Genomic DNA, 14,479 nt, shown 5'->3' with positions numbered 1-14,479 from the left:
AAGGGAAGTAGGGGCCCCCAGCCCCACGTGCCCAGCCAGGTGGGCACCAGCGCCAGATGCCAAGACTGTGTGGTTACTTTTTAATTGTCTTATTTATTTAAATATGAAAGAACATTTCACTTCTGCCCAGTTAGTCTGAAAGTTGGTCCCCTAGGGGATGACAAGAAAACAGTTGGCTTAGGGTCAGAGAGCAGCAGGATGGCTCTCCCCAGGAGCATCCCGGAGCCTGGCCTGATCCAGGGGAGACGTTGCTGGCTTCAGAAAAGCTGTGACCCCCGTGAGCCCCACCTTGTGCCCTGACGCCTCTTCTGATAAGAAGAGCAGTGGGTCTCAGAGCCACACTCCTCATGGGGAGGGGAAGGTGGGAGCCAGGAGAGTCCTGGCCCTCCGGACTCTGCCTTGGGGCCTCAGCTGCCCTGCGAAGCCCTCTGAACGGGGCAACATCAGCCTGGGCAGAAAATTAACAGCCCCCACCCCCCGAGAAAACAAGTACTGGGCCCTCATGGGGCCCAGCTCCTTCAGCGGAGATGAGGAAAAGCCGCCCTCAAAGGGGCTCCTGGTCACAGCTCACTGCGTATCGCCTTGGCCACGATCACCAGCTTGGACAGCTCAGCCTTGAAGGCCCCGGGCCTGTGGGACACTGCAAAAGAAGAAACCCTTGGTCAGCCCTTGCCTCCGCAAATCCTCCGGGTCCTGAGCCGGGTGTGGGCAACGATGGGAGCAGGGCAAGGCAGGGGAGCAGTCTCCAAGTGGACTCCACAGGGAAAGGCCCCTGGCCCTGGATGTCTTACGGGTGAGGGGTAGGAGAAAGGCAGGGAGGCTGTGGGCCTGTCCTGAGAGCAGTGGGAGGCCGTGGGAGATGTCGACGTGGGAAGAGCCGTGGTCATTTTTGCCATACTGAGAATGGCTGGGGTTTGGAGGTTTGCACTGGCAAACTTGTCTGACGCTCTTCAGGCAGGGTCAGGGAACCTGGCTGCCCCCCGCTCTGCACACCCAGCCTGCCCCCCACTCCCTGTCCATCCTCACCATCTATGGTCCCTGGGGCTCAGGGTCTGCAGCAACCCCATCCCCTCTGTCCTTGATCTCCACTCTAAATGGGCCCCTGCCCCCACCTGGAGGACCTGCGGGCAGGTCGGGCCTCCTTCCAGGCCCTCCTAAAAGCCCCGCTCGTGCCACCCACTCCCCTCCCTTCCCCTCCCCTCCCCTCTGGTGCCTGGTGACGTCCACGGCCACATGGGTTCCTCACCTCATCTCTCTCCCGTCCTTCAGGACCCTCGGGGCCCCCCGACTCGGCTCAGCCCCGCGTTCACTGTCTCACTCACTCGTCCCCCCACTTGCTCTCACACCCTGAGCCCCAACTCGGGTGCCTACCGCCCCTCTTTCTGCTCGGCATCTGGCCTGCATGGCTACAGCTGAATGGGGTCAGAGGCCATGGGGGTCTCGGGGCCCCAGGAGGTGACCCCCGCCTCCTGTGTCATGCATGCACAAGGTCCCGACCGTGCTGCCTGAAGCTGTCACGGAGCCCAGGACGGCCAGGCTGTGTCGGCGTCAGACCCCGCGGCCCCCTGCTCCCTGGCCTCCTATGGAGCTGAGTGTCCCAGGACGCAGCTCTCCGAGGACCGACTCTCATGCTCTCCGTTCTCTGCTAGGGATTGGGCAAGTGTGCCTGCCACCTGTGAGCGAAGGGTGGTTTCTACATTTTCAAATAGCTTTAAGAAAAATCAAAGGAAAAATGGCATCCTGTGAGATGGGAAAGTGCTATGACATTCACAGTTCAGTGTTCACGAAATAAAGTTTTATTAGAAGGCAGCCACTCCCATTCACCGACTAGTGGCTTATGGCTGACTTTGCCTTATGGGGACTGGGTCGAGTTGTTTCAAAGGGGACCCCAAAGCTGAAAATATTTACTAGGTGGCCCTTTGCGGAAGCTGTTTAGGGATGGCAGCCTCCCCTCACCACAGGGCCCCTGGATCGCCCTCTAGCGGGGGTCTTGTCCCCTCTCTCACCCCCTCCCTGCTTGAGAACCTAGATTCCAGCTCCACAAACCCCTCTACGTACCTGCTGTTTTGGTCACTTCAAATTCCTCGTCTTTCAGGGGCACATCACTCTCTCTTTCAAAAGCAGCTTTCGACTGAAAGGGAACAAGTGGAAACTTTTCTAATCGGGAAGGAACACGGCTCGCTTTGCTTTGCAGAGCAGCAGAGACTAAAGCTGCATGCTTCTGCTGGAGCCGCGAGATGCTTTTTTAAGCACATAAAAGAGAATCCAGCGGAAGCAGTGGGTTAATCCACTTAAGAGATTGTCAACTAGCCTAAAACTTCATGCCTTCCCTGCAAATCGAAGGGAATTTTTTTTAGTTAATTTATGGAAATAACACTAGCATGGCAGTCTCTTGCATGTAATTTTTAAACAGCAGAATTGTGTCTTTTTCAAATCAGTAAAAATTTAGAGTTTCAAAGTAAGAAGGGACCCCAGAGAGCGATTAGTTAACAGTCTGATGGACAGTCTGATGTGTCACTGGAGCGGCCACAGTCCCCGTTATACAATCAGACCCTTGCTGGGGTTGCTGGGAGGGAACTTTGTAGATGTGACAGAGGCTCACCCTGAGGCGACTCTAAGTAAAAGAGATTATCCTCGGGGATCTGGGTGGGCCTGAGTCAATCAGGGGGAGGGCCTTCAGGGTAGAGCTGAGGCTTCCCTGGAGGAAACCCCCAAAGCCAGGCTCCCACAGTGGAAGCCAACTCCTGGCAGTGAATCTCTTAAGGCCTGTCTCCTACTGGTTCTGCTTCTTGGACTGAAAAGGTGATTTTCAAACTGTTTCTAACCCAGATGGAGAAGCAGGGGTGGGCTCTGCAGAGTGGCTGGGCTCTGGAGGGGCCGTGGGGGTCAGGAGCACAGCAGAAGGTGCTGGCTGGGCTGTGAACCACAGGTCACTGGAGCAAGGGGCGTGGGGCCCTCCCGACACCAATGAGCCGCCCACCTGCCCCCTGGGCCAACTTCCGCCCTTGCTGCCCCTGTCCCAGGGCTGAGCCCCCTTGCCCCCGACTTCCTGTTGGCTTTGCCAGCAGGGGGCACTGGTGGGAGGCCGGCGGGCCTTACAGGAGGGAGGCCAGGTGTCTCTGGGGGTCAGCCGGGTTTCCCTCTGGGCACCGTAACCCCGGCCCCCCGCGCCTCCAGGCCTCCCTCTAAGGGCTTGGTGTCCACCTCCTCATTCCCCACCCCCGCTCCCCCGGGGTCTCCAAGTTGCAGTCCATGGTGGCCCAGCCAGGCGGCCACCCCATGTGCAGGTGACACTCACGTAGGCCATGCCGTACTCGATCTCAGCACCCCGCACCTCCACCTTGAACTGCGTAAAGTACAGGTAGGACTTGCCTTGGGGCCTGCGAAGAAAGGTCGGGCGACGGGGTCAGCCCAGGGCTGCGTGCCCCCCCGCTCTCCAAGGTGGGATCTGCTGCCAGGCATTTCTGGGAAGGACGGATGGGGCGCCCTCAATATGATCCACTCTTTCCTCTTTGCCAGGATGCTCTTCCGGCTCGTTGATGGACAAGCCTCTTTCCCCTTCTGGGTAGGAGCTGTTCTAGAACAGGGCCTCTCACATCCACTCACAGAACACTTCTCATCCAGTGGACAACATCCCAGGTGTGCACTAGGGGTGAGGCCGGGCCACACCCCGGGGGTGGGAAGTATGGGGGTCAACTAGGAACAGCAGGGTGTCTGGGGCTGAGCGTGTCCTTGGGGGGCCGCTGGGTGGTCAGCTAAGAGGCTGCGCGGGCTGAGGACCCCGCTTTGAGCCAGTGAGGCCTGGGTCTGTCTGTGCCCAGGTGGAGGGCTGGTGCTCACGAGTCTGTGTGAGACAGTGGTCTACGGCGGGGGGATGCAGCCCTGATTACTAACCTGTAATTAGGGAGCCCCCTACCCCGGCTCCTTGCCTCTGGGATGCTTCTCTCTGAGGCTGGGAAGGGGCACAGACAGGGTCTCCCCTCTCAGCGGGGCTGGCAGTAGCATGTTGAGGACGCAGGGCTTCTGCCCCCACGAGAAGCTCCCCAACAATACTTGGTACTAAAGTGCCTGCGGTTTGTACCGCATCGAGCAGGAGACGGGGATTCTGCGCCAACGCCTGCAAGCGTGTTCTTTAACTAAATGCTGCTGTCGCTGCTCTCTAACGTGTCCCGCTTCTTGATCCGTCGTCCCCTATGATCTGTCCCCATCTGACCCCGGTCCCATAAGGGTGAGGACGCGGCTGGGACTTCTATGTTAGGCGCGTGGCAAATGCTTGAGAAATCTGTTCTGCTCGGGCGACACATTCCAGGCCGTGAGGCCCAGGGGAGAAGGGCCAGGAATTGGTGAAGCTCCATCACCCTCCTCCCCGTCAGAGGGCCCAGCACCCCGTTCTCGGGCTCATGGAGCTGGGCTCCAGGAAGTGGGATTACGAGAAGGGTGGGCACGGCGGGAGATGAAGCCCTTGAGCAAGGAATGTGACTGAGGTGACCATGAAGGGGGTGGCGTCTGGGGAGCCCGGCCCCGCTCCCGGGGCTGTGGCCACTGCCTACACGCCACCTCCCAGTTCCCCACCCCGCCCCCTCTCAGCCTCAGTGTCAACGTGCTTCCCTGGGAAGCCCTCTTTGCCCTCAAGTCCCACACAGGACGGCACCCCCTCTCCCGCCTGCGACCCTCCAGGGGCGCAGGACGCTGTCAGTATGGGTACCGCCCAGAGCGAAGGTGTCTCGTCCGGGAGGAGATCCCACCACCGCACTCTCGCTCACCTCCAGATGGTGCAGGTGAAGTGCTGGTGGTCTTCGCTGGTCCCCAGACTCATCTGCCACTTCTGGGGAGAGAGGACAGGCAGGTCAGTCCAGGACACACAGCCTCGCCATCATTATATGTCTGTCCAAGCCCACGGCACACACCACACCAGGAGTGAACCCTGATGGCAACTCTGGACTTGGGGTGATGACGTGTCCGTGTAGGTTCATCAATGACTGTCACAAAAGTCCCACTCTGGTGGGCGATGGTTGGGGGGCAGGGGTATACAGGGAATCTCTGTGCCTTCCGCTCCATTTTGCTGTAAAAATAAAGTCTATTGGGAAAGATAAAAACAAAAATAAAAGAAGGAAAGACAATACACCCATGCTTGCTTGCATAAGCATAGAGCAGTCCTCAGAGAAGATGCAAGATTTTAATAACCCCGGTTACATGTAGGACGTGGGTGGGAACTGGGCCGACAGAAGGCGCTGGAGAGCTTTTTATGTTTTTTTCTTTTTGAATGACGTGTGTTAACTTTTTTATTTTTATTTTTTTTAGCCACACAGCATGCAGGATGTTAGTTCCCCAACCAGGGATCGAATCCATGCCCCTGCAGTGGAAGCGTGGAGTCCTAACCACTGGACCGCCAGGGAAATCCCTGTGTTAGCTTTTTAAAAACATTATATTAAAAAAAAAATTGTTTTTTGGGGCTTCCCTGGTGGCGCAGTGGTTGAGAGTCCGCCTGCCGATGCAAGGGACACGGGTTCGTGCCCCAGTCCGGGAAGATCCCACATGCCGCGGAGCAGCTGGGCCCGTGAGCCATGGCCGCTGAGCCTGCGCTCCGCAGCGGGAGGGGCCCCAACAGTGAGAGGCCCACGTTACCGCTAAAAAAAAAAAAAAAAAAAAATTTTTTTTTAATGGTTCCAAAACACACCACTACCAGTTTATTCTCATTTTCAGGGCCTCTGAAAACCCGGCCAAACGCAAGGTCTGGTGACCTACGGCGTTTTTGCATTTTGCTAGGAAAATGAGTGTCCCGTCCTCTCCTGAGAGTAAAGGTGGACTCCGATTGCTGATCATCTGGTTAAATGCCAGAGCTTTTCCATTAATAGAAATAAGGCCATTTGTATGTTAATTATAATGGGAGTAAACGGTGACTTGGAAGTCTTTTGCCTGCAGCATGAAGGTAGAAGCCAATTACTCAGGGCAGGCATGGCAAGGGGACCTGCCCAACACATTTATTTTCTATTTAAAAACTCCTGCCCAAGGCTCCAGGCCTCTGAGCACCTGGAAACAGTTTTACGCTGTGAAATATATCTGGGATGGTTTTCCATAGCTCTTAAAAGATTCATGAAAATGAGGCTTCTTTTTAAAAAAAATATATTATTTATTTATTTGTTTGTTGTTTGTTTGGCTGTGCTGGGTCTTAGTTGGCATGCATGCGGGATCTAGTTCCTCGACCAGGGATCGGACCTGGACCCCCCGGCATTGGGAGCTTGAAGTCTTAACCACTGGACCGCCAGGCAAACATTTAAACATTTTTTTTTATTATGAAAGCAAACAAAATTAAAACCAAGAGCTTCTAAGCAATAGGGTCAATATCCCTCTGAGTGGTCTTGTTATATGAACTTGACCTTGGTCTCGAGGCCGCAGGCTGGGGTGGCGCCCTTGGTAAGGCTCAGGTTTTGGCATTAGACACTCACACGAGGGTGTGTTCTGGGGCAGCCTGTTCAGCCCGAGCCTCTGTGACCTTCTCTGGGAGGCTAGGGAGCTCAGGATCTAAGTGGCCGGGTGTAATCGAGGACAGGTAATTGGTAACCACTATTATTTATTATTAGGAGACAAGTAACAGATGGTGAAATGGACCCATTTCAGTGTCTGTTCTATGAGTTTTGACAAATGCACACACTGTGTATCCACCGCCCAATCAAGATACAGATCAGTTCCATCTTCCCAGTTACCTCTCCTCCATCCCCCCAGAGTCAACCCCTTCCTGCAAATTCCCGGTAACCACTGATCTGCTCTGTCCCCATAGTTGTGCCTTTGCAAAATGCCACCTGAGTGGAATCACACAGGACATGGTCTCCTGTGGCCGGTCAGTCTCACTCAGCCTAATGCATATCAGATTCACCCATGTGGCTACATGTATATCAATAATTCACTTACCTTTAACAGCTTTATTGAGAAAGAGTTTACATAACATACAATATGGGGCTTCCCTGGTGGCACAGTGGTTAAGAATCCTCCTGCCAATGCAGGGGACGTGGGTGGGTTCAAGCCCTGGTCTGGGAAGATCCCACGTGCCACGGAGCAACTAAGCCCGCGTGCCACAACTACTGAGCCCGCACGCCTAGAGCCTGTGCTCCACAACAATGAGAAGCCTGCGCACCACAATGAAGAGTAGGCCCCGCCTGCCACAACTAGAGAAAGCCCGCGCGCAGCAACGAAGACCCAACGCAGCCAAAAATAAATAAATAAATTTATATTAAAAAATAAAACATGTATAGATGATATGCTCTTTTAAAGTGCATGCTTTAATGCTTCCTAGTGTATTCAGAGCTGTGCAACCATCACCTGTATCTAGTTCTCATCACCCCCCAAAGAAGTCCCGTCCCCATGAGCAGGCACACCCCCATCTCCCCCAGCCCAACAACCATGAACCCACTCTCTGTGTCTGTGGATTTGCCTGTTCTGGACGTTTCCCATCAATGGAATCACACACTCTGGGTCCTTCTGTGTCTGGCTTCTCTCACTGAGCATCGTGTTCTCAGGGTCTATCCACGTTGTAGCGAGTCTCAGTGCTTCTCTCCTTTTTATGGCTGAGTGATGCGCCCGTGTGTGAAGGGACCACATTGTGTTTATCCATCATCAGCTGGGGGACACTTGGGTTGTTTCCACTTTTTGGCTATTATGAATCAGGCTGCTATGAACATTCACATACAAGCTTAGTGTGGACATAGTTTTCATTTCTAACAGGGAGATACTGAGGATCGCAAGCATGGGGTCGTATGTTTAACTTGATGAGAAAGGGCCAGTCTTCCCAAGGGGCCGCATTCCCACCAACCTTGGACGAGCTCTCTGGCTGCTCAGGATCCTGGCCGGCGCTGAGATGATGAATAACCCTGTGCCTGCTGTCACCCGGCACCAGCCAGCCTCTCAGGTGACCCTCTGGAGAAACGAACCACTGTCAAAGCAGCCTGGCCTCCGGCTCTCCCCAAGCCCAGCCTGCATCCCGGGCCCCCTGGGAGCCCAGACCACAGACCCATTTCCCCTCTGTTGACGATGGCTCTAGAGAAGCGCCACTTGGGCCTCTGGGGCTTCCGTTCCAGCTGCTCCGATGGGCATCTTGGCAGGGCCCCCAAGTATGGCCAAGCACATCCCGGAGAACATCTTGGACGGCCCCTGCACGTTTGCTGAGAATCCGGCCGGCTGTTTGCTCCTAAGCGGGCGGCAGGCCAGCAGCCAGAGAGCCCATGGGTCACACCGTTGGGTTCATGCAGCTCTGCAGTCGGCCCGTGGTGTCTGATGATCACAGTTCTAGGCTGGCGCTGCCGGAACAAGTCAGTGCTGGACATGTCTGCTGTGCTCTTAGGTGTTTCTTGAGGATGAATCAATCCCCTCATCCGAAACGGGAGAATCAAGCCCCATACTGGTTTTAGAATCTGTGACCCAGCCACCTTTCCAAGAGTGAGCCTAGCTCTCTCCCCCCACGCTGCAGTGGACTGTCCATCCCAAGGGTCCCGTTAGGGAGGCGCGGGCGTTCTTTTCCGAGCTGCTGGTGATGCGGGGCGTGTCCTGGTTCAGGGCGGCGGTCAGGGGCCTGCGCCTTGGGGACCTTGGTCACGTCCCAGCTGGGGGAGCCAGGGCAGTCTTCAGCCTCTGGGCCACCGTGTCCTCGTGTGTGAGGCGGGGGTAAGGACAGCCTCCTGGAGTTCTGAAGAGGAAACGAGACGTGTATCTGTCTCAGCACATTGCGGGCCGCCCGACAAACACCAAGGCGATGGTGCTATCACAATTTTATTGTCTAATGAATTGACCATCTACACAACAAAGGAGGCATGGAAAGGGCTGACTGGGGGAGGAAGGCGCTTTGGGATGGATCTGGAGCTCGTGGCAGGGCACGGCTGGACCAAGGGGCCTGGACCAAGGGAGAATGTTCCACCACTTGTCACCATCCCACAGTGGAGTGGACCACCTGGAGAAGCAGCAAGGCCTGGAGGTGGCCAAGGAAGGGGCGGATGATCGCAGGACGCCTGCTGTCCTGGAGGCAGGGGGAAGGGCGGCGATGCTTCCCAGCAGAGCTGCCACCCCCTGGTGACACTGCTGGGAAGGGTGTCACCAGGCGTTTGCTACATTTTGTTAAAATACTGTTGCTGGGGGACTTCCCTGGCGGTCCAGTGGTTAGGACTCCGCACTTCCAATGCAGGGGGTGCCGGTTCAATCCCTGGTCGGGGAACTAAGGTCCCACATGCTACGTGGTGTGGCCAAAAAAATAAATAAATGAAATAAAATACTGTTGCTCAGAATCATTTACTTTTACTTACAAACTGGAAATATCCAAAATAAGGAGTGCATTTCATGTCACTCTTGCCCAGTGGTTTTCACTTGGGGACCCTTTTGTCCCCCAGCGCACACTGGGTGGGGTGGCTGCTGGCATCGAGTGGGTGGGGGCCAGGGAGGCTGCCCAGGACGGCCCCCCACAGAGAGCGACCCCGCCTCTAAAGTCAGCAGTGCCCAGTGGAGCGGGCGGACTCACTCTCACCCTTTTTTGTTTTTTTTTTGTTTTCAGCCGCACTGCCCAGCTTGCAGGATCTTAGTTCCCTGACCAGGGATCGAACCTGGGGCCACGGCAGTGACAGCGCCGAGTCCTAACCACTGGACCCAGGGAACTCCCACTCTTGCCCATTTTAATGTGCTGCCCTGAGTCGGGGAGTGGAGGGGGGAAGAGATGGACTCAGAACCAGGATGCTGGGAGGGGCAGGCACGTGGCAGGCAAACAGGGAGCGGTCCCCAGGCAGCCTCCATCTCTGGGACTCTCTGTTGTTAGGGGACACAGTGCCATAGACTCTTCTGGAAGGACAGCAGTGTTCCCTACAGTCTGAGGGTTGGGGAGGAAAGCACAATTTAGGGGTACAAAAGATGCTTTACACTGACTTTCGCAGTGACAATTAATTCTTCCTTTTCAATTATCTTTCATTCTTTTTAACAGTCACGAGGAGAAAGTCTGTTTTGTGTCTCTTCTCAAACACGTGTGCTGCCCTCCCTTCAGACAGAACCAAGCGGCGGTGTCTAGCCAAAATTTAACAACAGTATTTTATCCTCAGAGTATTTATCTGTAATGGTGCATTACTGGCCGTAACAGTAATCTATTGCTGTGTGTATTCGTTTCCTGGGGCTGCTGGAACAAATCACCACAAATTTGGTAGCTTACAGCTGAAATCTGTTCTCTCACAGTCTGGAGGCCAGCAGTCCAAAATCAAGGTGTGGGCAAGGGCCGTGTTCCCTCTGGAGACCCCAGGGGAGAATCCTTCCTACATCTTCCAGTTTCTGGTGGCTCCAGGTGTCCCGTGGCTTGTGGCCACATCACTCCACCTCTGCCTCCATCTTCACATGGCCTTTTCCTCTGTGTGTCTTCTTTTTATCAAATCTCCCATGTGTGTCTCTTATAAGGATGTGTGCCACTGGATTTAGGGCTCACCCGGGTAATCCAGGATAATCTATTCATCTCAAGATCTTTAACTTAATTTTATCTACAAAGACTTTTTCTAAAAAGTCACAGGTTCAAGGCATTAGGATGTGGACATATATTTATGGGGAGGCCTCATTCAACTCACTACACTGTGTGGAAAATTACCACAAATTTAGTAGCATTAAAAGCTGTGCCGGACTTCCCTGGTGGCGCAGTGGTTAAGAACCCACCTGCCAATGCAGGGGACAAGGGTTCAAGCCCTGGTCCGGGAAGATCCAACGTGCCACAGAGCAACTCAGCTCATGTGTCACAACTGCTGAGCCTGCGCTCTAGAGCCCACAAGCCACAACTACTGAGCCCACGTGCCACAAATCCTGAAGTCCGCGCCTAGAGCCCGTGCTCCTCAAGAGAAGCCACCGCAATGAGAAGTCTGCGTACGCAATGAAGAGTAGCCCCTGCCCGCCGCAACTAGAGAAAGCCCGTGCGTGGCAACAAAGACCCGACGCAGCCAAATATATATATATATATAAATCAATCAATCAATCAATCAATCCCATTCATTAGCTCACAATTCTGTAGGTTAGAAGTCCAGGTGTGGTGGGGCTGGGTCCTTTGCTCAGTCTCATAAGCTGACATCAAAGTGTCAGCCAGATTGCGTTCCCACCTGGAGCTCTGGGTCCTCTTCCAACTCATGTGGTTGCAGCAGAATTCATTCCTTGCAGTTGGAGGACTGAAGCCCTCGTTTCCTTGCTGCCAGCTGGGGGCCGCTCTCAGCTCCTGGAGGCCACATCCTCCCTCCCACGTGGTCCCTCAAAGCCAGCTGTGGTGCACTAAGTCCTTCTCATGCTTCGAATCTCTCTTACCTCCTCTTCTGCCTCCAGCTAGAGAAAGCAGCCAGCAAGGAACTAGGGACCTCAGTTTCACACCGAAAGGGACTGAATTCTGCTAACAACTGGAATGTGTCTGGACGAGGGTTCTCCCCAGAGCCTGCAGGTGAACACCCAGCCCAGCTGACACCTTGATTGTCACTTTGTGAAGCATCCAGCTGAGCTGACCGGGACTTCTGACCTCCAGAACCGTGGGATAATAAATGGGTGTTGTTTTAAGCTGCTCAGTCTGTGATAATTTGTTACTCAGCACAGAAAATGAACACAAGACCCTTAATAGAGACTAATGGGAATGGCAGAGTCACATCTCATGTCCCTCCTTCTGTCCAGACATTTGTTCACTCCGTGGAATTATGAATGGAATCTGCCGTCATTATGTAACTTAAGCACTGTCTTTTATGGGTTAAGAATAGTCTGATGTCCAGTGTCCCCTAGAGAGCACCTCTGTATGACAATGGATATTGTCATACTAAACCACGTAGAATTTTTTTTTTTTTGCGGTACGCGGGTCTCTCACTGTTGTGGCCTCCCCCGTTGCGGAGCACAGGCTCTGGACACGCAGGCTCAGCGGCCATGGCCCACGGGCCCAGCCGCTCCGCGGCATGTGGGATCCTCCCGGACCGGGGCACGAACCCGTGTCCCCTGCATCGGCAGGCGGACTCTCAACCACTGCGCCACCAGGGAAGCCCAACCACGTAGAATTTTGAACAACTCACCTCATTGGTCCCTCCTTGAGATGCGTAGGTGAACACACAGGTATATTTGTCCTAGAGAATGGAAGGAAAAAAAGTCTCGGTAGGAGATAATCGTTAGTCCTTGAAGTACAGGGTCTCAGGATGTCCTTCTGAGATCCAGAATCAAGAAAATCCTGCTTTTGAGTATCTGCACTCAGAGAAAGGAGGTGGAGCCAGATCCCTCTGGCCGATGGCCCTGGAGGCCAGCCCTGCAAGGCCTTCCAGTGTCTGCAGATCTGGAACTCCCGCACCTGTCTCCCTACTTGGGAGATCCTGGGTAAGGACAAACAACCCAGATGGCTTCAGGGGGATGAAGAACAGGAAGGGGGAGGTCACACCCCCCTCCAGCACCCACCCGTCTAGGAACATGAACTTTGGAAGCAGGGGCACCTAGAGGCCCATCTCTGCTCCGCTGTGGACCTTGGACAAGTGCAAAGCTTTCTGAGCTTCTGTTTCTTCATCTGTAAAATGGGCCTCACATAAAGAATTTGGCACAATATCCTTTGGTTATAAGGAAGTACTCAACAAATACTGATGATTGATATCGTTGTTACAGGCAGGGAAAAGGAAACTGGGAGAGGAAGCAACTTCTCCAATAAGCTAGGGACGGGCTAGAGTAGACCCAGGCCTGCTACCTCCAGGTAAGGAGGGCCTGGCCCCACATTTCAATGAAAAAGACGGGGGTACTTTGTGCAATGGAAGGAAAGAGCAACGCCTGTCCACTTCCTCCCTGGTCAGAGCTACAGCGGGACGACCTTCTGCAGGCCCTGGAGGCATATGCCCATCAGCCTCCAGCTCCCCTCTCCCCATCTCTGGGCCCGTCCTGCCCTCCAAAAGCGAGGGAGTCACCTGGGTCTGGGGGATAGGGCTGCTTGGGCACGCTGGGCATGAGACAGGAATTAGGGACGAGGCTAGTGACCCAGCCTTCCCAAAGCCACCAGTCCCCAGGAGCCCCGCCCCCGTTCTTAGTTCTGTCAGGCCTCGCTACCAAGTCCCGCCCTCCATCCTCAGGCCCTACCCACGCCGGTCCGCGCCCCCTCAGGCCCCGCCCCCTCCGGTTCGTTTTCCCCCCCTCCCCCAAGACCCCGCCCCGCCGGTCCGCGCCCCCTCCCCAGGCCCTGCCCCCGCCTGCACCATTGCTCAAGTCCCCGGGGTGGCTGAGGCACATACCCCAGGGCCCACGTTCTGGGAGAAGGAGTGCACCACGCCGCCGGGCCGCACGTCAAAGGCCACCGTCGTGGGCTCAGACACCGTCCGTGCCGGCCTCAGCGCCACGGCCACCAGGAGCAGCGCGGCCCAGAAGCTCACGGCGCCGCCGCCGCCATTCCTTCTTCTGCTGGGCGCCGCCATCTTGGGATCAGGTTCGCTGGGAAGGGACGACAGACGGAATGCAGCGAGGGACAAGTGGGGCCTCCGCCGGAGGCGCCGTCGGCGTCGACACGACCACGTGATCCGGAGCGCCCCGCCCCTCCGGCCCGGGCCGCCATCTTGGGGCGGGGCTTGGAAGTACAGCGAGGGTCTTGCGGTGCGTGAAATTGGAACAGGTTCCTTGGTTTAGGGTCTATTCGTCCCTCACTAGGCAAGTGATTGACCCTTCAGCTCCCCCAGTTCGTACATGTAGAAGGAGTGAAGGAAATAAAAGATCACCACTAATATTCAGATTAATACATGTAGGCAGAATGAGGGAAATCACAGATCACCGCTGAGCAAACACCTCATGAGTGTTACAGCCAAGATCCGTGGATCGCTGCTAAAAACTGGTGGGGGAAACGTATGGTGAGAAACAGGATATTTGCGTTGTCTCAAAGTATTTCCCCCCACCAAGATACATATTAGTTACAAAGGGAAAGTAGTAATTTTACAGTGGTGACACCATCTTTAGCCTAGTGATCAAGTCAACGTCGCGAAAAATGAGACAGTGACACCATGGAGCCGCCAACGGGATGCAGAGAAGGACATTCTCAGTGGCACCTCCGTGGAATTCCTGTCCAAAATGGACCTCAGTTTAATCAAAGCAAATACCAAATGAACCCAAGTTGAGAGACATTCTACCAGGATAACTGGCAGTACTCTTTAAAAGTGTCAGGAAAGACAAAGACTGAGGAACCATCACAGAGTGAGGAGACCAAAACATGGAAAGGAAATGTGGGATCCTGGATTGGATCCTTGCCTTAGTCTGGGCTGTTATAACAAAGCCCCACAGACTGGCTGGCTTAAACAACACACATTTACTTCTCACAGATCTGGAGGCTGGAAATTCAAGATCAAGGATCTGGCAGAATTGGTGTCTGGTGAGAGCCCATTTCCTGGTTCACAGACTCCATCTTGCTATGTCCTTACATTATGGAGGGAGAGAGGGAGCTCTCTGGGGTCCCTTTATGAGGACACTAATCCCATTCATGAGGGCTCCACCCTCATGACTTAAT

The 14,479-nt window shown here is 54.7% G+C and overlaps 1 protein-coding gene across 2 annotated transcripts; it reads right to left on the bottom strand.

The window, feature by feature from the left end:
• Window positions 1–73: 73 nt before the first annotated feature.
• On the bottom strand, window positions 74–13,491 carry MYDGF (myeloid derived growth factor). 2 transcript variants are annotated; one of them, XM_081230732.1, is made up of 6 exons: window positions 13,224–13,477; window positions 12,036–12,086; window positions 4,764–4,825; window positions 3,299–3,380; window positions 2,059–2,131; window positions 74–640 (listed from the first exon to the last, which is right to left on the bottom strand). In XM_081230732.1, exons 1-6 carry the CDS (start codon window positions 13,401–13,403, stop codon window positions 561–563), a joined length of 528 nt encoding a protein of 175 aa, XP_081086858.1. In that variant the 5' UTR covers window positions 13,404–13,477; the 3' UTR covers window positions 74–560. The 2 variants fall into 2 exon arrangements, with proteins under 2 accessions (XP_081086858.1, XP_081086859.1); XM_081230733.1 differs by lacking the exons at window positions 74–640; window positions 2,059–2,131; window positions 3,299–3,380; window positions 4,764–4,825 and adding an exon at window positions 7,345–8,677 and having other exon boundaries at window positions 13,224–13,491.
• Between the last annotated feature and the right edge of the window lie 988 nt (window positions 13,492–14,479).

Source organism: Mesoplodon bidens (assembly GCF_964165515.1).
Source record: "Mesoplodon bidens genome assembly, chromosome: 4".
NCBI classification, from domain to species: Eukaryota; Metazoa; Chordata; class Mammalia; order Artiodactyla; family Ziphiidae; genus Mesoplodon; species Mesoplodon bidens.
Note: the sequence above shows the minus strand (reverse complement) of the source record. Positions and strands in the feature narration are given on the sequence as shown.

Bases quoted from the DNA above. Each gene is read 5' to 3' on its own strand.
- MYDGF (XM_081230732.1), bottom strand. From the start codon at position 13,403: ATGGCGGCGCCCAGCAGAAGAAGGAATGGCGGCGGCGGCGCCGTGAGC. The intron at 12,087-13,223 runs GTATGTGCCTCA...TCCATTCTCTAG, and splicing joins CCCAGAACGTGGGCCCTGGG to GACAAATATACCTGTGTGTT. The intron at 3,381-4,763 runs GTGAGCGAGAGT...CTTTCTTCGCAG, and splicing joins TTCACCTGCACCATCTGGAG to GCCCCAAGGCAAGTCCTACC.